This window comes from Astyanax mexicanus, chromosome 7 (genome assembly GCF_023375975.1).
Source record: "Astyanax mexicanus isolate ESR-SI-001 chromosome 7, AstMex3_surface, whole genome shotgun sequence".
Classification (NCBI taxonomy): Eukaryota; Metazoa; Chordata; class Actinopteri; order Characiformes; family Acestrorhamphidae; genus Astyanax; species Astyanax mexicanus.
In genome coordinates, this window is record NC_064414.1 from 35,556,478 (window position 1) to 35,577,710 (window position 21,233).

Below are 21,233 nucleotides of genomic sequence, written 5' to 3' on the forward strand. Positions count from 1 at the left end.
TTTAGTCGTTTGCTGATTGGCTCATCCAGGTTTGATTTGTAACGAGTTCGTTATTTTAAAATAGCACGCTCATATGAGAATGCCATTGTAATTTTAAAGCTGATGTGCATAAGTTTTGCTTCTCTGGTGAGAGTGGGTAATTGCACCGAATCATTTTTAACTGGGCGGGTGTGATGTCTCCTTTCAGAGCAGATTAATTGGATTCCAGTTATGTTATGTTCAGTCAGATAGATAGAGAGAGAGAGAGAGAGAGAGAGAGAGAGAGAGAGAGAGAGTCAGAGTCAGAAACTTCACTTACGCACTCTGGTTTTACTATGGGTGAATGAGCACTTCTGAAGAAAACCGGCCAAAGAGTTGATGAGCAGTTGTAGTGCAGAAAACGAGCCCAGGAGTTCATAAGTGGTGAGAGTGTACAGTTGTAGCACAGAAAACGAGCCAAGGAGTCGACAAGTGGCGAGAGTGTGCAGTTCTAGCGCAGAGAACGAGCCAAAGAGTCCATAAGCGACGGGAGTTCGCAGTTGTAGTGCAGAAAACGAGCCAAAGAGTTGATAAGCGGCGAGAGTGTGATCATAATAAGACTGAGCCGGATCCTCTTAAAGGCTTTACATGTGACGTGGCCAGAATAACTCCAATGAAAAGCGACCAGACACCCCGGTTTTAGATGAATATATTCGGTTTAGCAGGGATGGTCATTTCAGCAAACTGGTACCATTAAACACAATATTTTATCCTTTAATCACTCAGAAATGCTTCTGCTTTCAGTTAAGAAACAAAATAATACAGACTGCCACTTTAAATATCCCAGTATACAGTATTAGAATTTTACTGCCAACTTTATATTGTTTTGTCTGCAGTTTTTTAAGTCACTTTTCCTGCATAAACTTATAGGTTAGGTTGAGAAAAGGTGCATTAATGTCTCTTTCCTCTGGTGTTGTATCTTTGATGGAATATTTATACCTTGATCTGTGTTTTGCTGATTCCTGTAAAGTACTTTGTTCTGACTGTGTAGCTTCTATACATTTTGCTTTTGTTGTTAATTTAGTTGTGTCTAGATTCTGCAAGCCAGCAACTTTTACTTCTTTTAGGTCTTTGCGTTCCCTTGTCGTTTGCCATCTTTAGCATGACTGTGTCCTTTTTTTTTTTTTTTTGTGCTTCACAGAGGAAGAAGTGTTATGTAACAATATACAATGCCTGGCCAAAAAAAGATCGCCACTTGCGTTTAACCAAGCAAATGATCTGTTGATGCTTTCACGTCTTATAACATAATTAAATAATTATACCAGACAGCCACAAGCCATGAGCTCTTTTACTCCATAAGCCATACGGCTGCTCAAAAATTTAATCATTTCAAATGTAAAAGGAAGCAGAATTGTTAAAGTTTCCTGGAACTGGAAAATGTACCAAAACGCCTGTTTTTTTATATATATACTTATTTTTGAATGTATAGACTTTAAATATATTCACACCTAAGTTATCTTTTAAAAAATGGTTAGACTAGAGTGTTTATGAGTTAAAAGCATAAGAATATTGATGATAGTTCATTTCATGGTTTATTACTTTGACAAAATACATGGAGAGCATCAGGCGGAGTTATTTTTCTTAATAATTACACCTCTAGGATACATGTAGATTACTAAAAACCTGACACTCAGGGCAGCTTATGCCCTTCAGTATTTTGATCAGGACATGCAAAAAAAACTATATACAAAAATGTAAACTTTTTATTCTAAAATAGTCTTTTAGTCTTACTAAAAATGTACAAGTACAATAAAAACTATATAAAGTAGAGCCATACATAGCTTTAGTTTGAGTGCAGGTAGTTTCACACTTTTTCTGTGGACACTTTTGAGTCATTTACTGATATTATTTGGTTTGAAACAAATAAGTTTGAAGCAATAAAGGTTAATAATAATGGTTGGGGAAGGAGATCTCACTTTTTTCATGGATTTCATGGATTTCTCGATGAGTTTCTTGTAGATGCTTTACCGCACTGGGATGTCATTGTAAGTTCCGCCTATGTAACCATATATGGATTATGTTGATGTGTGAAGGGATTCCTGAGTAATCAAGCTGAGAACACAAGGTGCGATTTTGGACGGAAAATCCAAGTTTTGGTTCTAAGGGTTAAGGATCTAAAAAGACGGGCGTGACCCCCCCCCACCCCGAGATCATTTACAGATGAGACTGGTAAGCAATCGGCTCTCAGTCACACAAATTGGGCTGACCAGGGTGGCTTTGTTAGGCGGATAAGAGGAAACAGAATATGTGCTGAGTGCCTCAGCAAGTGTTTTGAGGTTGGCCTCATTCTGCTGCGAGACGATGGAAGTGGCCCTCAGTACGGCGTCTGAGAGAAAGTGAGCATCTCTCTCTCTCTGATCCTGTTTGCATAGCGAGGCCGTGGCGGGTCTGAGTGAATGTGACCCAAATGGAATTACTCTTCCATCAAAGGGAAGTATTCATGAATTAGGGATGACCTTGATATGAGGGGCCCATGAGACACAGCACAGAGTTCAAGCAATTTCACACCCGTTCACTCGACAGCCTCGGAAAAGCGGCGCGGAGAGCACTGCAGAGCGGGAACCAGGGAGATAGAGTGGCATAGAGGAATGTGGGAAAGGTAGATTGATAGATTTGATGAACAGAGATGAAAGTGCCGCAAAGGCAGCAGTAGTAATTTATGGTGTTTGCTGTGTGTGTTGGGGTGTGTGTGTGTGTTGGTGTGTTTGTGTAGTTGTGTTTACCTGTCCACATCCACAGTTCCTGTCCCTGACCTGAGCCTCAATTATGTTGCAGGTGAATTCTCTGTATAAGAGAGTTTGGGAGCCAAGACTCTTACCGTATTTTTCGCACTCTAAGGTGCACTTAAAATCCTTTAACTATCCCAAAAATCAGTGCCAGTTAGTGCACCTTTTAATCCAGAGCATCTTCTATATGTATTTTACCAGTGCTGTGTTATCCAGGAGTTTCATTAAAGTTTCTCCAGCACCGGGGCTGGAGCAGCATTAGTGAGTATTATCGACCTGTAGCCTGCTCATAACTCCGGCTAGCACTGCTGGAGCAGCGTTAGCATTAGCTACTTCTGCGTATTCTGCAGCCTTAGTGCTGAAGAAATTCAAGAATCTAAGCTTACTGTAAACAAATGGAAGTGCTTTACTCACCCAAATACAGTTTTTTTTTCACTCGTTTTTTTATTACAGTTTTATTTACTTATTACTTAGCTTAGCTTTACTTAACTTAGTTAGCTACCACCACCACCACCCAACAGTGAGATTCCTGTAGCTACTGTAACTGTCAATGTAAACAGAAATAAAAGGAATCCTATGTGTGTCTGTTTGGCTGATTTGAAAATTTTGATATATTGATGTATTGCGATCTTATATTTTGCCTTATTGTATTGATTCTCAAAAACACATTATACCACATTTACCTCCGGCCCTGCAGTGTGATTGGCTTAGAGGTATAATCGCAATAATACACTCGAGGTTAAGTGCTTAAGGATTGTTTTTTTTATTTTTATTATTTTTTAAGTAAACCCTGGCTCTTGATATTGATTAGATACAAAATGTGATATGTGAAAAAAGCTAATATAACTTTGCATGCTCTGTTTTACATATTAAACTTTTTCTAATATTGAATTGAATTGTATTTTTTCCAAAATATTGCAATTCATATATCACCTTGCTTCCTATGTTGCAATATATCAAATCGCACCCCCCTGTATCATATGGTCAGACCTTTGCCAGACAAACCCCTAATTATTTGACTTATGCTATGTCACGCATCTGTGGGTGAAGGGGAGTCAGAATTCGGCACAACACTGACTGTTGGAGCGGCATCTCTCCGAACGGAGAAAATTCTACAAACCAATTACTGTTACGTACAGGAAAACACAGAATGACCGCAGGATATAGCAGGTTTTTTAGTCCTCTTATTAAACTGTGGTGTGAAACTAAAATGAACCGGACCACAACGCAACAAACAGGTCTGATCCAGATCTTCAGGTGTGAAAATGTGCTCAGACCCACAGCTAAAACCACTAAATACCAAAGACCCTGAGCTCCTAATGCATTATTCAAGCAATGCTAGCCATTCTGATCTCACAGATTTCAATCATAACAGAGGGTTTTTCCCCTGGTCATGAAGGGCACTTGTACCTGACATTCCAGCCTTTACATTGCATTGCTCCTACATATGAAAATGAAAAGGTCACACGAGTCAAAGACTCCGCTTACAATGGGCTTAATACACAAAAGCAGACCTGCGAGCCTGGAGAAGTTTTTTTTTTTTTTTTTTTTGTATTATATTTGCTGCCATAGAGAGAAAGATTAAAGGGCCAGTTCAAAATTTTAGCCCCTTTTCTGCTTATTTGAAGTGAATTTTGGATTAGTTCTATCTGTGTGCAATTTGGGGTCTGTTTCAGAATTGCTTAGCATAATTAATGAAGGTCTACAGGTACAGCTGGCTCTACCCGGGGAAATGTAGACCTTCTAACAAGCCTTTTTACCTCTTTATTAAAGCGGCAGAGGTGGGCTAATAGTGATCTGCTTTGAAGTTAATTTAGTGTCACGCAGAGATGCAGCAGGGAACGATCAAGATCACTCGCTCCAAATGACACATCTAATGCAATTTAGCTTGTAGTGTACAAATTGCTATTAATGTAGTAACGCATATCAGTGAGTTTGTAGAAAATTAATTATTTATTTATTTTTTAAATCTAAACAGAAGCAGACATTTACTAAGAACATTATTAGGAAGACTGGAATATTAGTAATCCTGAGAGGATCATGTTTTGTATTTAAAAACGTTCCAGTTCTTTGTTGGATGGATTCTACAAGATATGAGAAACATTTCTGCCAGATCCATGTTGAGGACGTGCATGTTGACATGATTACATCATGCAAGGAAGCGCTTTCATGCTGCATAATTCCTGTTTTTCCTACCATTCTGGATTCAGAGCTAGTGGCTAAGTAGTAGGGCTGTATGATTAAACAGATATTAATTTTTTATTATTATGGTGATATAGGTTTTCTGAAAACACACCGAAAGAGCAGCAATAACTCTGGAAAACAGCAAATTCATATTACAAAATGTGTTTGCGACCACAGAGGAAGCTCTTCTCACTGCAGACTGCGCTCACATGATGTAATTTGACTGGAGGTAGAGTGAGGTAAAGGTCCACAGTGAACACACATGCCTAACTACTACTTAGCCTGGGAAAAATGAGTGTTTAATAGTTTTAGGAATCTCAATTTATTGCAAAATATATATATATATACACCTATATTGAGAAATCCTACAGCATTATTTCGCACGAATCTTTTAATATCCATATCGTCGATCCCTGCTTGGAAGCCTGCTGAAGAAAACTGAACATTGTGATGTTTGTGAATCCAGTTTGTGACAGCTTTTTCACACTATCCTTTAATTTTTCCAAAAGTTGTTTAGTTCTCCAGCACCAACACTCGAGATTGGAGCAGTATTCACATTAGCCGCTAACTGTGCTAAGCGCTAGCTCTTTCGCCATTTAGAGGCAAGTATTACCAGCCTGTAGCCTGCTACTAACCTCGGCTAACACTGCTGGAGCAGCATTAGCAATAGCCGCTAACTGTGCTAAGCGCTAGCTCTTTCGATGTTCAGAGGCGAGTGCATCAGACTGTAGTCTGCATGTTTAGCATGTAATAACTTCTAGCTTAAATCGCCCTGACTTACCGTAACACTCAGGATTCCTCGGTGTAGCGCTTTTGAACGACAGTAGCTGCTAACTGCGGCTAGTCTTCGTGGAAATCTGGAAAGCTAAGCTTACTGTAAATAAAGAGCTTTACTCACCCAAATAAACAGTTTTATTGAGAGAAATCTATGTAGATTAACATTCAGTGCTTGTTTCACTTTTGTTTTTCTTTTTTCTTTTTTTTTTTTTTTTAACCTACCTTGGCTTAGCTTTACACTGGGTGGCGAGACCTGCTGAATTAGAAGGAAAACACCAAGGTGCGACACCTTTGTTCCTTACTAGTGTCACATAATGCATTTTATAATCTGTATGAAAATAGACCAGAAATGTCAGTGTCTGTTGATGTGGAACCTAATAATCCCATGTGCCTTGTGTTTGAAAACAGACCACAAAAATATATGTTTGTTGATATTCCAGTGCGCCTTATAGTGCAATAAATACGGCCGTCTTTTGAAGAATAGCGCAAAGTGGCTTGGGTTCATGGATTCATAATGTTGTTGGCAAATTGAAGCTGCTGGTCCATATCTGTATGTTTTTATGGCCAATACATCTTCCCTTTCATGCAATTATCTAATCAGCCAATCATGTTTGACTGATAAGATAATTAGTTAATGGCATGCACACATTTTCCCAAATGAAGTGTTTGATGAGCGTATGCTTAGATTTAAAACTCTGCCGCAATGCATTTGATTTGTGCCATATGTCAAAAGCAGCAGCTATTCATTAGAGGACTCTCTTTCCATTTGTGCTGTCCTTCCATCATCCACCCCCCACCCCCTGTACTTCTTTAAGAGTAGCGGGTGGATGAGGAAGCTTGAGTGACACAGCCGTACAAAATCATATTTTTTATTCTCTTTTATTGTGCTAATAAGGCAGATGCCAAATGCTGGTGCTTTGATTCAAATGCGACAGTGCAGGCTGTTGGAAATCTATTTATTCTTGTTTTCTTTTTTTTTTCTCTATTGTCTTCCTTATGGCAGGAAGAAAGTGCAAATGGAAACTGCTCATGTTGGTCTGTGTGTGTGTGTGTGTGTGTGTGTGTGTGTTTGCAGAATCTCTTTTAAAAGCCTTTCTCAGGCTTTGATCCATCCTCTACAACAGCGTGTATTGATCAGCAGTTCAGCCTGGATTACAGTTCGACTGCTCAGCCAGAAACTGCCCTTACAGCCAATCGCAAATCACTATTGACCCTTATGACCAGTTGCGAATCGGAGAGGTGTAAAATGTGCGTTTGAGCATTAAAGTGCAGAAGATAAAAGCATTTTAGAGACCGGACAGAAGATAGAACCACTTAGCGAGATCGGTGTGTGCATAGGTATAGTATGACACTGAAACAGAGGCTTTACAACTAAATAACATCCTTAATCTAACTAAAACTACTACATACAAGCCATTGAAGACTCAAAACACACATTGCCTAAAGACACAAACACAAATGGCAGTGCCCAGACAGACCTCTGTAATAACATGGCCCTGCTGTACGAGGTTAATGTGATTTCTTTGTGATGTTGCAAGTACTCTGTACTATGCCGGGGTGATAGTAAAGATAGTACAAATCATAGCATCTCTAAGCTGGATACGGTTTCTGACATGACTCCTGGAAATAGCTTGTGCTTGCAGTACCATACGAAATGAGTTTCTTTTTTTTTTTTTGTGTCTACATGGCATCCCTTTGAACCCTACAGCATTATAGTAAGTAACTGGTTGGAGTTCCACAGGGTTCTATTGTAGGGCCCATACATGTTGTTAGATCTACACAGATATTGGTTCTAATGGGTTACACAGATATTATTTTGATCATAAATATTTTAGTTTTTACAGCAGATTTTCTTACCTCATCTTTGGGGTGCATTGAGTACCATGGTTTATTCATTAAGCTATAAAGCGATTTAAAACTGTCCACGTTGACTAAGTGTCTCTTTTTAGATTCTCAGAAAGCTGGTTAGATTATTTAGGTTCATTGAATCTGAATCTGAATTTTCTTTTTTCTTTTTTTCCATCACAGAAGCGGGAGGACCTTCAGATAGACTCAAGAGCCAGTCCTAAGAAGAGTGTGGAACCTGCCATCGACCTGCTAGGCCTGGGTAAGACATTTGATACTCCATTCAGCTGCATCTCTTAGTGATAAAAGCCAGTCTGGGAAACTGTAAGTGACATCACTGCCCATGCTGGTTAGGTTACAGCTGAAGGAATTAGAGCCAGACTAATATAATACTAGAATATTTAATATAGGACAGTATAAATCAGTTATTTTTAAGTATAAACGTATATTATTTTTGTTTTTTTAAGGATCAGACAATCTAATTAGGCTATAATACATGAGAGGGAGTGCTATTACTTATTGTATTGGCACTGTTGTGCTGCAGTCGTAGGCACCACAGTTCCATTATCGCTGTTTATTGAACGATTTTAAGTTAAATAGGACGAGACAATACGATCTGTTTGGTTATAAACACTCCTCAAGTTAAAATAGTTCCATTGCTGCTCTGTTTGTAGCTGCGCTGTTTGGCTTGTAAGCGCTGTGCCATTGCTAGGTTACCTCAATGTGGCAGAGTTTTGGTTACAGTGCATTACCGGCTGATAACGGCACTCATAAAACGCCTTTCAGCCAATCGTATTGCAGGGTCAGAACTAACTGTGGTATAATGACCAGTAATATCAACTGGTGTAACTTTTATAGGCAGTTACCCAAACAGGGATTAAGCCTAGTCTTGTATTACACAGCATTTTGAAGAGATGGAGATTTTCTATTGTAAGTAATAAGTCTATAACTAGGCTTAATCCCTGTCCATCTTACTGACCCTTTATGGGCTACACTTAAAGATAATGCAGTATATTTTCCTAAATTTCTAAAATGTAGTCTTTACAAACTATCTGCTGTGTAACCAAAGTATACAATCACGAGTTAAGGAATACTGTAGTTACTTCTCGGTCGCAGGATGATGCAGTTCCACTGACGCCATGACCTGGACCTGTCACTTTGCTCACTCTGGATCTACCTTTTACCCCACCCCTTCCTTCCCTTTTATAACCAGTTAGAGTCAGCGTTGAACTCAAGCTCATACTGTTGAGTACGTACAACTTAACCTGTCTCGTAGAGAAAGCAGAGTTAAGACTTTTATCAGAACTAACTGGAATCCCCTCTTGAGAGTACATGGCTTGGCAATCTAAAATAAGTTTTTACAGTGTGATAATCACCCCTATTTAGTTTTTTTTAAGAAACAATGCACAGAATATTACAGAAGAATGCATTGCCAAGTTTCTTTAGGTCAGTATCTACCAATGTTATCAGATGGCCAGTAAAGCAGTGATGCCCGTAGTATAGTGACGGAAGTGAAGCTGATTAAGAAGCTATGGTCAACAGCTCTAGACCTTTAGTGAACACTGTCCAGCTGAATTCTACAGCGGCTCCTGCTGCTGTTTTTGTGTGCTTAGGGTGACATAGAGAGAGAAGCCATGTGATCAAATCATCTCAGTATCGATCGCAGACACTGTGTAGGCCATTGAGATGACCAAAGCCAACCGATTCTCTATTATTTTCTGGAAAATGAAAACCGTTTAGAGCCCTAAAGCTATATTGGACTGTGGTGTCTTTGTTGTGTGTGATTTTTGTTAGTCTCTCTCTCTCTCTCTCCCTCTCTTTGTCTCTCTCTGTTGCTTGCTCACTCATTCACTCTGTGTGTTTGTTGTGATAGCTGATGGATGGGTGGGAGGTGGAAGTAAAGGGAATAGGGAAAGAAAAGATGGATTGTTTAGAGTGTGTGCCCGTGGCACAGAGGGCACGGCGCGTGTGTGTTGTGTGTAAGAGAATTTATGGTTTTCTGGGAGGGCCGAGGGAGCTGGTGATGAGCGGTGTGTGATGATGGTGTTCAAATGGAATCATGTATCTTGCTTTGGTGTGTTATCTCACACTCTCTGCTTGCTATGTCTATCTCTCTCTCTCTCTCTCTCTCTCTCTCTCTCTGTGAACGGTGTGTTATAAACACAGAGGAAATGTTTGTGTCAACCACCAGCTGTGGTACCATGTGGTTTTGCATTGTCTTGTTGAAAAAAATTGCATGGACATGGACATCTCTGGGAAAAGATGTTGTTTTGAAGGCAGCACTGTAAGATTACACTGCACTTTTCTGTATAGATGCTGCTAACTGGGTACTAATACAACCCAGTACCAATGCAGACCATGGATTTTGGACTTGTTGCTGGTTATGGTCTAGAACAGGGGTATTTAATTAGAATTCAGTATGGTCCAGTTAGAGAAAATTTCGACAGGCCAAGGTCCGGACCGATTGTTAACTTGTGTTATAATTAAGTGCTATATCCTGTAAGGTTGTTTGAACTGAATGATGAAAAAATATATATTATAATAATAATAATAATAATAATAATAATAAATGCCTCTCTGGCCAGTTTTTGTATACATTCCTCACCTTTCTCTCTGTCGCGCTCGGCGTCACTAGTTTCCGCCTGTTCTCGTTCTTCCGCCCGTTCTCGGGCTCACTATCTCTTTATAAAGGTGTTTTTTCACGGCCGCGTCCCAATTCAACAGCCGGAGCAGCGGGACCGCAACCCTGACAACACGGGTCCGATCCCGCGTGAGGAGCGGTGTGTTTATTTATTTTTTTATATATTTTTATTTTTTTTATTTTTTTATTACTGTGTCAGCACAGATCTGATTGACTGAAGAGAGCGTTTGGTGATCTTACCCCACATGTGATTGGTCTGTGATTTTACTGCGCCTCAAAGCGTGTATACAATTAAATCCTTCTCAGTAGGTTTGGGTCCGCATTGGACAACGTTTGGGTCCAGACCCGGACCGCGGTCCACCTATTAGTGACCTCTGCTCTAGAAGGTCCTTTTTGTCTTTGGTGTATAGCATACAGCATTGGACTTCTTTGTCTGTCTGGCCACAGTTCATGTTTCCACTGTAAGATGGTCGTTTCCAGATGCCTTTGAGCCAAGAGAAGATGACACTGCATCTGAGCAAGAGGGAGCTAGTGATGATCAGTGTTTGATGGTGTTTAAATGCAGTCATGCGTGTTACCTCACACACTAGTCCAGAACGCAGCTGCCCGCATCATCACTAGAACCCCATCTATTCACCCCATTACTCCTGTTTTACAACAGCTTAATTCGCTACCCATCAAATTCCGGTTAATCTACAATCTTTCCCACCTTTCTATCTTTTAGATTTGGTTCAAATCTCCACTGTCTCCCATACTCTCAGATCCTCTTCCTCCATCCATCCATCTAACTGTACCCTCTGCTCATCTTGCCACTATGGGGAGCAGAGCCTTTAGCTGCTCTGCCCCATGACTCTGAAACTCACTCCCAACTGTCCCACGAAATTTAGACTCACTCACACATATTAAAACTGGACTCAAAATCTGTTCAGGATCTCTTTTTCCTTATAAAATCACTTCCACTGATAAATCTCTAACATTCCTATAATTAATTTATTTGATCTTTTTTTTCCCAATTTTTACCCCTTGTGTACTTTTTATTGTTTTATTATTGTACGGTGTCCTTGGGTGCTAGAAAGGCACCTTGAAATAAAATGCATTATTATATTTATGCACGGAAAAGAGGCCGTTTACACTGTGACATAGTCCATCCCAGATGTCTCTGAGCCCAGAGAAGTCGACACCACTTCTGGCCAGGAGGGAGCTGGTGATGATCAGAGTGTGATGATGTTTAAATGCAATCATGTACCGTATTTTACGGATTATAAGATGCATCGTACTATAAGGCGCACGGTCAATGTACGTCTATTGTAGTGAGGAAAGAACTTCTGTTTATTTACAGTAAGCTTAGATTTCCAGTATTTTCAACACCACGGTTAGCAGCAGCGCTAGTAAATGCCACCCTACAGCGCTACACTGAGGAACCCTGAGTGTTTCGCTAACCCAGGGCTTATCAGCTAGCAGTTCGTCCTAGGTAGCTTGTTTTAACACTGTAAATATGCAGACTAGCACTGTGGTTAGATGCTAATGCTGCTTAGTGCTGGAGAAACTTCACTGAAACTCCTGTATAGTGTTATACTTCAACGGAGTTGCTTTACTGCTTCTTACAACCTGACTGGTAAAATTCATACACAAGGCACACCAAATTATAAGGCGCACTGTTGATTTTGGGGAAAATTACAGGATTTAAGTGCAAAAAAAATAAAAAATAAGATTATCTATATCGCGTTATTAAACCATGCAGGGTCCATGGCGTTACCAGCCCCGCCCCCACCCATGTGCTGTCTCGCGTCCAGACCAATCAGGAGCTGAGTCAGCACTGAGCACTCAAAACCCGAGAAAAACAGCCAAACAACAGTAATCCGGCATTTAAATTACTTTTTTAAAAGTTAAATAAGATCATTCAACTGTAACTGGAAATATGTGCACAAAACTGTGCTGGACTGAGGTGCACAGCTTTCAACACATGCGTTTACAAGCATGTGTACAACCATTTGGATAAAACCCATGCTTTTACCTCGTGTTTACTCCTGCCCCCCCCCCCCCCCCTCCCATCGTGCTCCCCTCCCCCTCACGTTTCTCAGGCAGAAACAGTCTGTCACTCACACAGACACAGAGACAGCGTTGTGTATCTACTTCTTGTGTCAGGAATCAAAACAACAACATGCAACATGACAGCAACATGACGTGTTTGATTTAATTGCATTAAGTGACATTGTACATGCACACATTGTGATGACGATGCTTAAACGATATATCGTGCAGCCCTAGTACCATGTGGTTTTGCATTGTCTTGTTGAAAAACGCATGGATGTCACAGGAAAAGCTGTCATTTCCACTGTGGGACTGTCCACCCAAGATGTCTCCAAGCTTAGTGAAGTCAACACTGTTTCTGGACAGATGGGTTTTCTGTGATGGTGTTTAAATGAAGTCATATGTCCTGCTTTATGTACGTTACCTTACGCAGTTTCTGCATTCTCTCAGCAATCGGCAACAGTATGTTGTGTTATAAACCCTGAGAAAATGTTTGTACCACCTGCCAGCTTCCCCTCCTGTTACTCTCTCCTCTCTTTACCAGTACATGCTTATTCCCACACCTCCCCAAGCTTATTTGGGAGCACTCATAAGAACAGAAATTCATTACGTTTTAGCGCCTTTAAGGAAAACAGTTAACCGAGGGGAAGACGTGACTCCAGCAGCTGTCGTGTGAAGAACACAAGCGGCTCAGAAGGTGCTTTAGAGTTCAGTGGAAAGAAAATGTGCGTTTGGGCGTCCCACTCGCATCCGCGGCTAGCAGGCGCATTTCTCCCCCACTGCCACTGGCATTTGTAGAGTGTGATTAGATTCCCTGCTCTTTTGGATGCAGTCTGTAGGCAGCAGGACTTGCAGGCACAGAAAGCAGTGCAGGATTTTGCCAGAGGAGCCGTTCTTCTTTAGGGGTGTGAGGATAAAGCTCTGGCTGCTGGTTTAGTCACCAGTCACCAACACTTTTATTATTTATTACTATTCAACGTACAGAGCTGCTTAAAGAAATATTCCAGAAATCTCTCTCTCTCTGTTATACTGTTTCATAATGTTACTATAATGTTTCATTTTTCATATTGGTCTCTTTGTCATGCTGTTTTATGTTGTTATTGTAAACAGTAGTTTCCCTGCACTGGAGAACCCAAATAAACAGCTAATATAAAACAGTATTATACAACCCTTAATTTAATTGCATACAGGTTTTGCAGTGTTTTGTTGAAAATCTTATCTTGCTTTCTGCATTAAAGCTGCCAATATATACCGTTACTGGATTGACACAATTCTTTACCACAACGTATCCTGGCTTTTATATTTGATTGTAACAGTCTGGAAGGTTCTTTCCGTCTTTTGTTTGAAGCACATATTGTCTACAACCAATGACCAAACTAAAACTTCCAAGTACCACCTACAAGCCATTTCACAGGAACATGTGTACCACACACGCGCTTCTACACAGTAAGCTAGACATGTAATCCATACATATATTTATACATGTCGTCTTATTTTTTTCTCATTTTTCTTTACTGTTGTGTTTTGTGGATCTTGCCCACTTTTTTTGGTTTCTGGCTATCGTTTCAGGTTAATACAACATTCCCTACTGAGAATTTCAGAATTATTTACACAAAGGAAAACAACAAGACTGCCAAGCAGTGAACTACAGTGTTTACTACCTTATTTAGCTATTAATTGTAATGCAGAAACTGTTGTAAACTGTTGATGACTGTTGGTTAATGTAGCATATCTAGTGGCGTTCCAAACGGTTTTACACTAGGGCCAATGAAACTGATGTTATTAATAGGTAACTTAGTAAATTAGTAAAGCTAAGTTAGGATTTCTCTCCTGAAAACTGTTTATTTGGGTGAGATAAGCGCTTACATTTATTTACAGTAAGCTTAGATTTCCAGATTTCAACAAAGGCTGGGTGCAGCAGCATTAGCATTAGCAGCTAACTCCTAGCAAATGCCGCCTGACAGCGCTACACTGAGGAACCCTGAGTGTTCCGGTAAGCCAGGGTGATATTAGCTAATGATTGGTCCCATGTAGCTTGTTTTAATGCTCACCTCTAAATGGCGAAAGAGCTAGTGCTTAGCGCGGTTAGCAGCTAATGCTAATGCTGCTCCAGCAGTGCTTGCCAGGGTTAGCAGCAGTCTACAAGCCGATAATACTTACCTCCTAACGGAGAAAGATCTAGCGCTTAGTGTACTGACTATTTCTGGAAAATTAAAGGATTTGAAGTGTGAATAATATGGTACAAATATTTTGTATTTTTTGCTCCGTACACAACATGTAAATCTGTAATGATTTAAATTTTTTTGTTGGATTGAGTTCCCTTTATCTAGTTTAGACACTTATTAAAGGTTCACAACACTTCTATAAGTACTGTAATTTAAAAGAATTAAGCATCATAAAAGCTAATAAACAAACTTTGTACAGTTCAACACTATATTTAGTATTAAACAAAGCCTCAGTAGGTTCTGTAATACCGGTAAGTGTTTCCCCTGCAGTGAGGAAATGTCTTGCTCTGTGTACTGTGATTCTAGTGACCCACACTCGTGCCTGTGTCCCTGTAGCCCTTGAGGCAGGAATGGGAAACTGTGGTTCTGTGACATTCACAGTGATTGTGCGAGTCAGGATAAGGGTGCATAGGGGAGTCATGGGCCAGGCAGCCTGAGCGCACTAACCTTTAAGTCAGTCAGCCTGGACCTGTCACTGTGCCCTCGCTGGACCTCCCTTTGCCCCACATCAGCGGAATTACTCCCTTTCTATTGCTCACCCGATCTCTCTCTCTCTTTTTCTCTCTCTCTTTCTCTAGAAAAGAAATATTAGAAAAATAGTTATAATCTTGTTGACTGAAAAATTGACTGTTGTGTTTTGTCACTTTTTCTTTCAGATGCTCCTGCAGTCAGCTCAGCCAGCAGCGGGGCGGGATCTGGAAGCGCAGCTCCTATAAGTGATGACCTGGACATCTTTGGACCAATGGTGTCCAACCCTCTGCCATCGAGCACCAACACAAACCAGGTAAATGTTATTATATTTTGTGGCCATTATTTTTGTTGTGGATTCATCTAAGCTTACATTTTTCTTTTTACTATTTTAAAGAAAACTAGCCCAAACACTCACCCACTTTAATCATTCATGCAGTTATCTAATCAGCTAATTTGGATATAGCTGTGAAATACATAAGATAATGTAGATACAGACCAGCAAGGCCAGAAAAGGTGGATGGAGGACTTCTATAACTGCTAATCATCTAGGATTTTCATGCACAACAGTATCTACTGGTTAGACTGGTTGGAGCTAACAAAAAGGCTACTGTAACTGTAAAGAAAAGTCTTTAAAACAGCACCTCAGCTTGCATCTTAGAACATATCGAACTTCGAGGCAGATACGCAACAACAGATGAAGACCATGTTTGGGAGACTGGACTGTGGGAACAGTTGACCTTGGTCTGTTCAATCTTGGTCTGATTTCTGTTTATGATCCGGATATCACTGGTTCGCATCCCGGTCATGCAGCTTGCCATCAGCTGCTGGAGCCCTTAGAGAAAGCACAATTGGCCTTGCTCTCTCTGGGTTAATATATGGCACTCTTTCCTCCTAGGGTGATGTTGATCAGCACAAGGCGTCTGTGAGCTGTTGTATCCGAACCAAGACCCTGCGCTTTCCTCCGAGTACTGGGCAATAATGCATCAGCAGCAGCTCGAAAAGAGGCGATGCCTGACTTCACTTGTAATTGGAGGAGGCATGTGCTGGTCTTCACCCAGTGGCAGCTGAATGCATGGGACAATTTGACTAGCTAAATTGGGAGAAAATGGGAAAAATATATAAATAAATAATCTCGAATCTTGATTTCTGCTGAGGTACATGCAAGATATGGCCGCAATTTCCTGCAATAGCATGAATCTGTCTTCACAGCCTGACTTGCTACAAAAATATTTATTCTGCTTTTGTAGGAGCAACTGCTTGAGCTACTGTTCAGGAACGATTAGATTCGTTGATGAGACGTTTAGTATGGTCCAGATGTGGACTGATCAACCTCACGTCACACCCAATATATCCCAAAGAGTAGCCTTCCTCTACTTCTAGAGCATAGAAAATAGTCTATCTGTATTTTGTAGAGTAGTACTCAGTTGCCCTTCCCTTTACCCAGCTCATATGAAAACCATTATCTGCGAAAACAGGCTACAAAAGGGCAAGGATGCTTGTTTTTTAATTTCCTCGGCAAACAAGCAGTTTATCTTTCCTTTTCAGGTTATAGCTGACATGATGTATTCCCAGCTGCTTGCCCAAAAGATGCGCTAAGTATAATCTGAGACAATTAGCTTTTAGCCTGCTGTTTTGGTGGACGAGAGGGGCAGAATGCGGGAACACTGGACAGGATCAAGAGAAAGTGTTGCTGGAGAGATATAGGAAGCCTTTCCGAACGAGGCTCTCTGGATCATTCATTAAACTTGGCTGTTCTGGACTGGAGCCAGGCTCTTTAGACCTGTAGACAGCTTTGCTGCTCTATACGTCCTTGGCCGGCCAGAGTGCATCTCCCAGGCTGTAGGCAGCCCATAGAAGAATAAAGGATGCTTTCCCTTTACACGCTTACGCCTGGCCAGGACACAGGAGGATCCTGGTATGAAGAGCAATTTGTCTTTGATCTGGGAGCACTGCAGTGCCGCTGGGACCCCCTGGCTCCATCTCTGGCTCAATCCCTAGCTCCATCCCCCCCTCTGTTCCTGGCCCTACCTAGGGGAGAGAGAAGGAGAGGCCTTTCAGTGGGTCTCGCAGCCCTGAGTACTGGAGCTGTGAGGAAGGCAGCAGAAAGCAGGCCAACAGCTCCAACAAAAGCCTCTCCCGCCTAAATCAATGTTTTATTGAGTGGTGTGAAAAGCTGGCTGGCCAGGCTGGTGCAGATGCCGGAGCGCTTGCATCCACCGCTGCAATAATTGATGCTCTTCTGAATAATAATAATCTCCTGCTCTTGTACAGTCGGACAGCACAGAGTGTATACACACACACACACACACACACACACACACTTTTCACTCAACCTTACTGTCTCCTGAATTCTCCCGAGACCGAATCGCAGATGAAGTCTAAAACGCGACGACGTGCGTCTGCAGAACTAAAGATAGAACACTCGTCAATATCTGTTTAAACCTTTGTAGTATGCTAATGCTCTGCATATAGAGTGCGCGCTGCCGCGCTTCGAGTTGAAACGCCGCGCTGTCGTCTCCCCGCTCCTCGCCGGGTTATTATTTCGCAGCGTGCTGAGCGGCAGTGGGCGCCCGCTCTCAGAAGGAGGCGAGTTTGTTCTTTCTCACCTTCTTCTCTGTTTCTTTCTTGCTTTCTTTTCTCTTCCAGACGGCTCGTGTGAAGGACACGTCAGCTTCACACGAGTCGCTTTAACGGATTTTTGGAGGCAGTTTTGCATATCTTAAGATATGTCAGCTGCAGAGATGCGATTACAGTTGTGCATGAATGAGGATTGGTGTTGTCACCAGCTTGGGTGAATTTGGAAGAAAGGTTAAAAAAAAGAGAGGAAGAACACAGGGATGAGAAGACAATCCCTTCTTCCGCTGCATACCTGGATCTAGCACCAGCTGAATATCACAGTTTCTAGTAGAGATGGGATTGACTGATATGATTCTGTATTGATACTGTGTGTGTGGTAATATCTGACCTATCACACAAAGTAACACATACCCAGTATGTAGTACAGTGTATGTTATGGGTGTAGCAGTAAAGAAAATTCACAGTTCTGTTCACATTGTGATATAAACCTCATGGTTTGGTACATTTTCGGTACGGTTGGTGGAAAAAAATTAAGAGGCTGGGCATTCTGTATAGCCTCACCTTTATTAGCTTAATAATAACAACAATGGAACTTTTTTATAACCATGTTTTGTTTTACACTCCTCTGTATGTTTATACAAGTTCACAGTAGGCTCCAAACTGAAAAAAAAACATGTGCTTGGAAATACTTCAGTAATGGCTTGGGACCTGTCTGATTTCACATTTAGAGGCTGCTTCTGGTTGTTGGTAGGTCAGGATGAAGATGTTTGGTCCACCACTAGCTCTCCAGCCCTGCTGTAGTTCACAGTAGAGATGGGACCGATCCGATACAATATGGGTATCGGGGCTAATATTGACGTAATTTAACGTATCGGATATTTGCGGCCGATGCACTTACCGATCCATATTCCAGTCCGCAGCTTGAGCTGGACAATAAATCCTCCGTAAAGTGAACACGAAGCGATTCCAGTTTAACAGTTTACCCTGAACCCCCAGCAGCTTCAGTCTGCGGCTGACTGAGTAAACTTTAGCTGTTTGTCTACAAACGTCAGCATACCAGGGGCGAACAGATTAACACCAGCAGTCTGTTAGCCTAGCTAGCACTGAACTGACAGCAGCTGCATTCTGGTGTTGTAAAGGATTTAACTACAGTCTGGAGTAAACTATAGTCTTAATCCACATATCCTATAAAACCACAGGATCTACAAACACTAACCAGCACAAACACATCCTGTTAAACCCTGTTATCTGCTGTTAAAAACAGTGATTAATTTAGTTTGGAAATACAGTTAGCACCGTCAGTTAGCCTTTAGCCATCTCCATTAAGATCTGCAGTCTTTTAGCCTAGCCAGCTTCTCAATTGAACTACAGCCGTAATCGAACCAAAGATCCTACCCACTCTAACCAGCACTAAGAAATCAACCTGTTATTAAAAAACAGTAATTAATTCAGCTTGGAAAACAGTTAGCAGCACCGGTTACCCTTTAGCTATTGCAGCTAATCCACTATGCTACCTGTCAAAATAAAAGTCTTCTGCACAACCAGTGGAAAAATGCCCTGTATTTAATATTTTAACGAATATAATATTTAACTTATTTAACTTCTATTTAATAAAAATGATAACATTTAGTTTGAAAGGAAACTATTGTGTATTTGCATATAAAGTGTGTCAAATAAATTACCTTTGAATGCATTTACATTAAATGCACTTGTGTATACTCTTCAGAGAGCTGTGTGGTCTGTTTCAGCCTCATTATGTAACCTTAATAAAAGTACTAATAATAAACAAAAAATTATTGGTATATGTATCGGCATCAACAGTTTTATAGCAGTTTTATATCGGAATTGGATCGGAGCTGAAAAAAGTGCCATGGCTGTCCCATCACTAGTTCACAGGGAACCCAAAGTATTCCCACACAGTTGATTTAAAAGCAACAGGTGGGTCCTCTGTCTCCTGTGTGTCTTTTCCAGTCTCCAGTGCACTGTTCACCATACTCAGCTCATGTGCTCAGAGCTAAACTTCTCAGGGCAGCCTAAAAGTAGCGAGTTGCTAATAGCAACAGTGCTACAGCTACACTTTCTGGGAGTGCAACACTCCTGTGAACATTATTTCCGCATTACTTTCATTGGTTACACAGGTCGGTTCGTAAAGAATACAGGTACCGTCACACCCCTAATGTACGTGGTATGGGGTGACCTATTACTGTTCCAAATTTCAGTCCACATCTTTCCACAAACCTGTAGAAGCCTTAGAGTCTTATTAGAGCATTATCTGTTATTTTCATTTGTTTGGAGATATTGTAGTTTGAAAACATCGAAAACCACCTGTACTGTAAGTAAAGCCAGCGTGTTAAAGAGTGGAATTATGGTTGTGTTACAGCATCACCTGTTTAATCAAGAACCCGCCGAGGTTTCATGTAAAAGAGCATCAGGAGTTCACATTACTGAACCTGCAGGAGGTTCAGACTGTATCTGAGAAAGCAAGAAGTAAAATTGTCATCAGTTTGAGTAAGATGTTGTTTGTTTTTGGAGGCATTTTAGCATGGAAATACGAAATGCCAGACAACTACTTATCACCCATGTAAAGCCAACATCCCGAGGAGTGGCTGTGTGGTTACGTTGTACAGTCTAACAAGCAGTTTAATCAAGCACCTGCACGGGATTCACATGAGAGTATCAGCCACTATCTGTAATGAGAAAAGTCGGATTTGGCAACCTGTTGAAACATTTTGAGTTTAGGTATAAATTCTTTTGGAATGCATTTAAATTCATTGTATGCTTGTATATACATGTCAATAGCCTTTATATATATTTTTTTTGTGTCATGCTTTCCAAACAAAAATGCAATTACAAGTACTTTAAATACTATATTACTTTAATACTATAATAATTTGCTTTTCCAGTTGGAAATGTTCCTCAGTAGTTCTAAATGTAGCTCAATTATATACATAGAGCTCTGGAAAAATGTTAGAGACCACTTTAGTTTCTGAATCTGTTTCTCTGATTTTGCTATTTATAGGTATATGTTTGAGTAAAATGAACATTGTTGTCATTTAGTGCATTTATATGCAGAAAATGATAAATAACTAAAATAACAAAAAAAGATGCAGAGCTTTCAGACTTCAAAATATTGCAAAGAAAACAAGTTCACATTTATAAAGTTTTAGAAGTTCAGAAATCAATATTTGGTGGAATAACCCTGGTTTGTAATCAGTTTTCATGCATCTTGTCATGTTCTCCTCCACCAGTCTAACACACTGCTTTTGGCTAACTTTATGCCACCCACTCCTGGTGCAGAAATTCAAGCAGTTCAGTTTGGTTTGATGGCTTGTGATCATCCATCTTCCTCTTGATTATATTCCAGAGGTTTTTAATTTGGTAAAATTAAACAAACTCGTTATTTTTAGGTGGTTTTTAAATATACATAAATGGCTGCCGAATATTCTGTGACGTGGCAATTGATCTATTTCAGCCTCATGATACAACATAAAGCACAAAACCAAAAATAAGAGTTATCATTTAAAAGTAATAAGTGAAAATAATAATTAAGCAATATTAATTAGAAAAGAGCCCTTTATGTGTTTTGTTATTGGCAGTTGTGTATTGGAATCGCATAGAAACTACATGAAAAAAAAAACATGGATTAATCCATCCCTACTTTCTAGGCACTACGAAAAATTGCATAAAGAAACTACTAAACACACTGGATAACTGTGATTGGCTGCCTATAGGTTTAAT

At 40.5% G+C, this 21,233-nt stretch overlaps 1 protein-coding gene across 4 annotated transcripts in view; it reads left to right on the forward strand.

Annotated features, from left to right (window-relative positions):
- Positions 1-21,233, forward strand: part of smap1 (small ArfGAP 1) — a 155,412-nt gene that overhangs the window by 105,972 nt on the left and 28,207 nt on the right. For all 4 annotated transcript variants that reach the window (XM_022684709.2, XM_022684708.2, XM_022684711.2 and 1 more), the window contains 2 exons: positions 7,734-7,812; positions 15,104-15,231. In XM_022684709.2, coding sequence (XP_022540430.2) covers positions 7,734-7,812; positions 15,104-15,231 — 207 coding nt within the window. The remainder of the gene's footprint in view (positions 1-7,733; positions 7,813-15,103; positions 15,232-21,233) is intronic.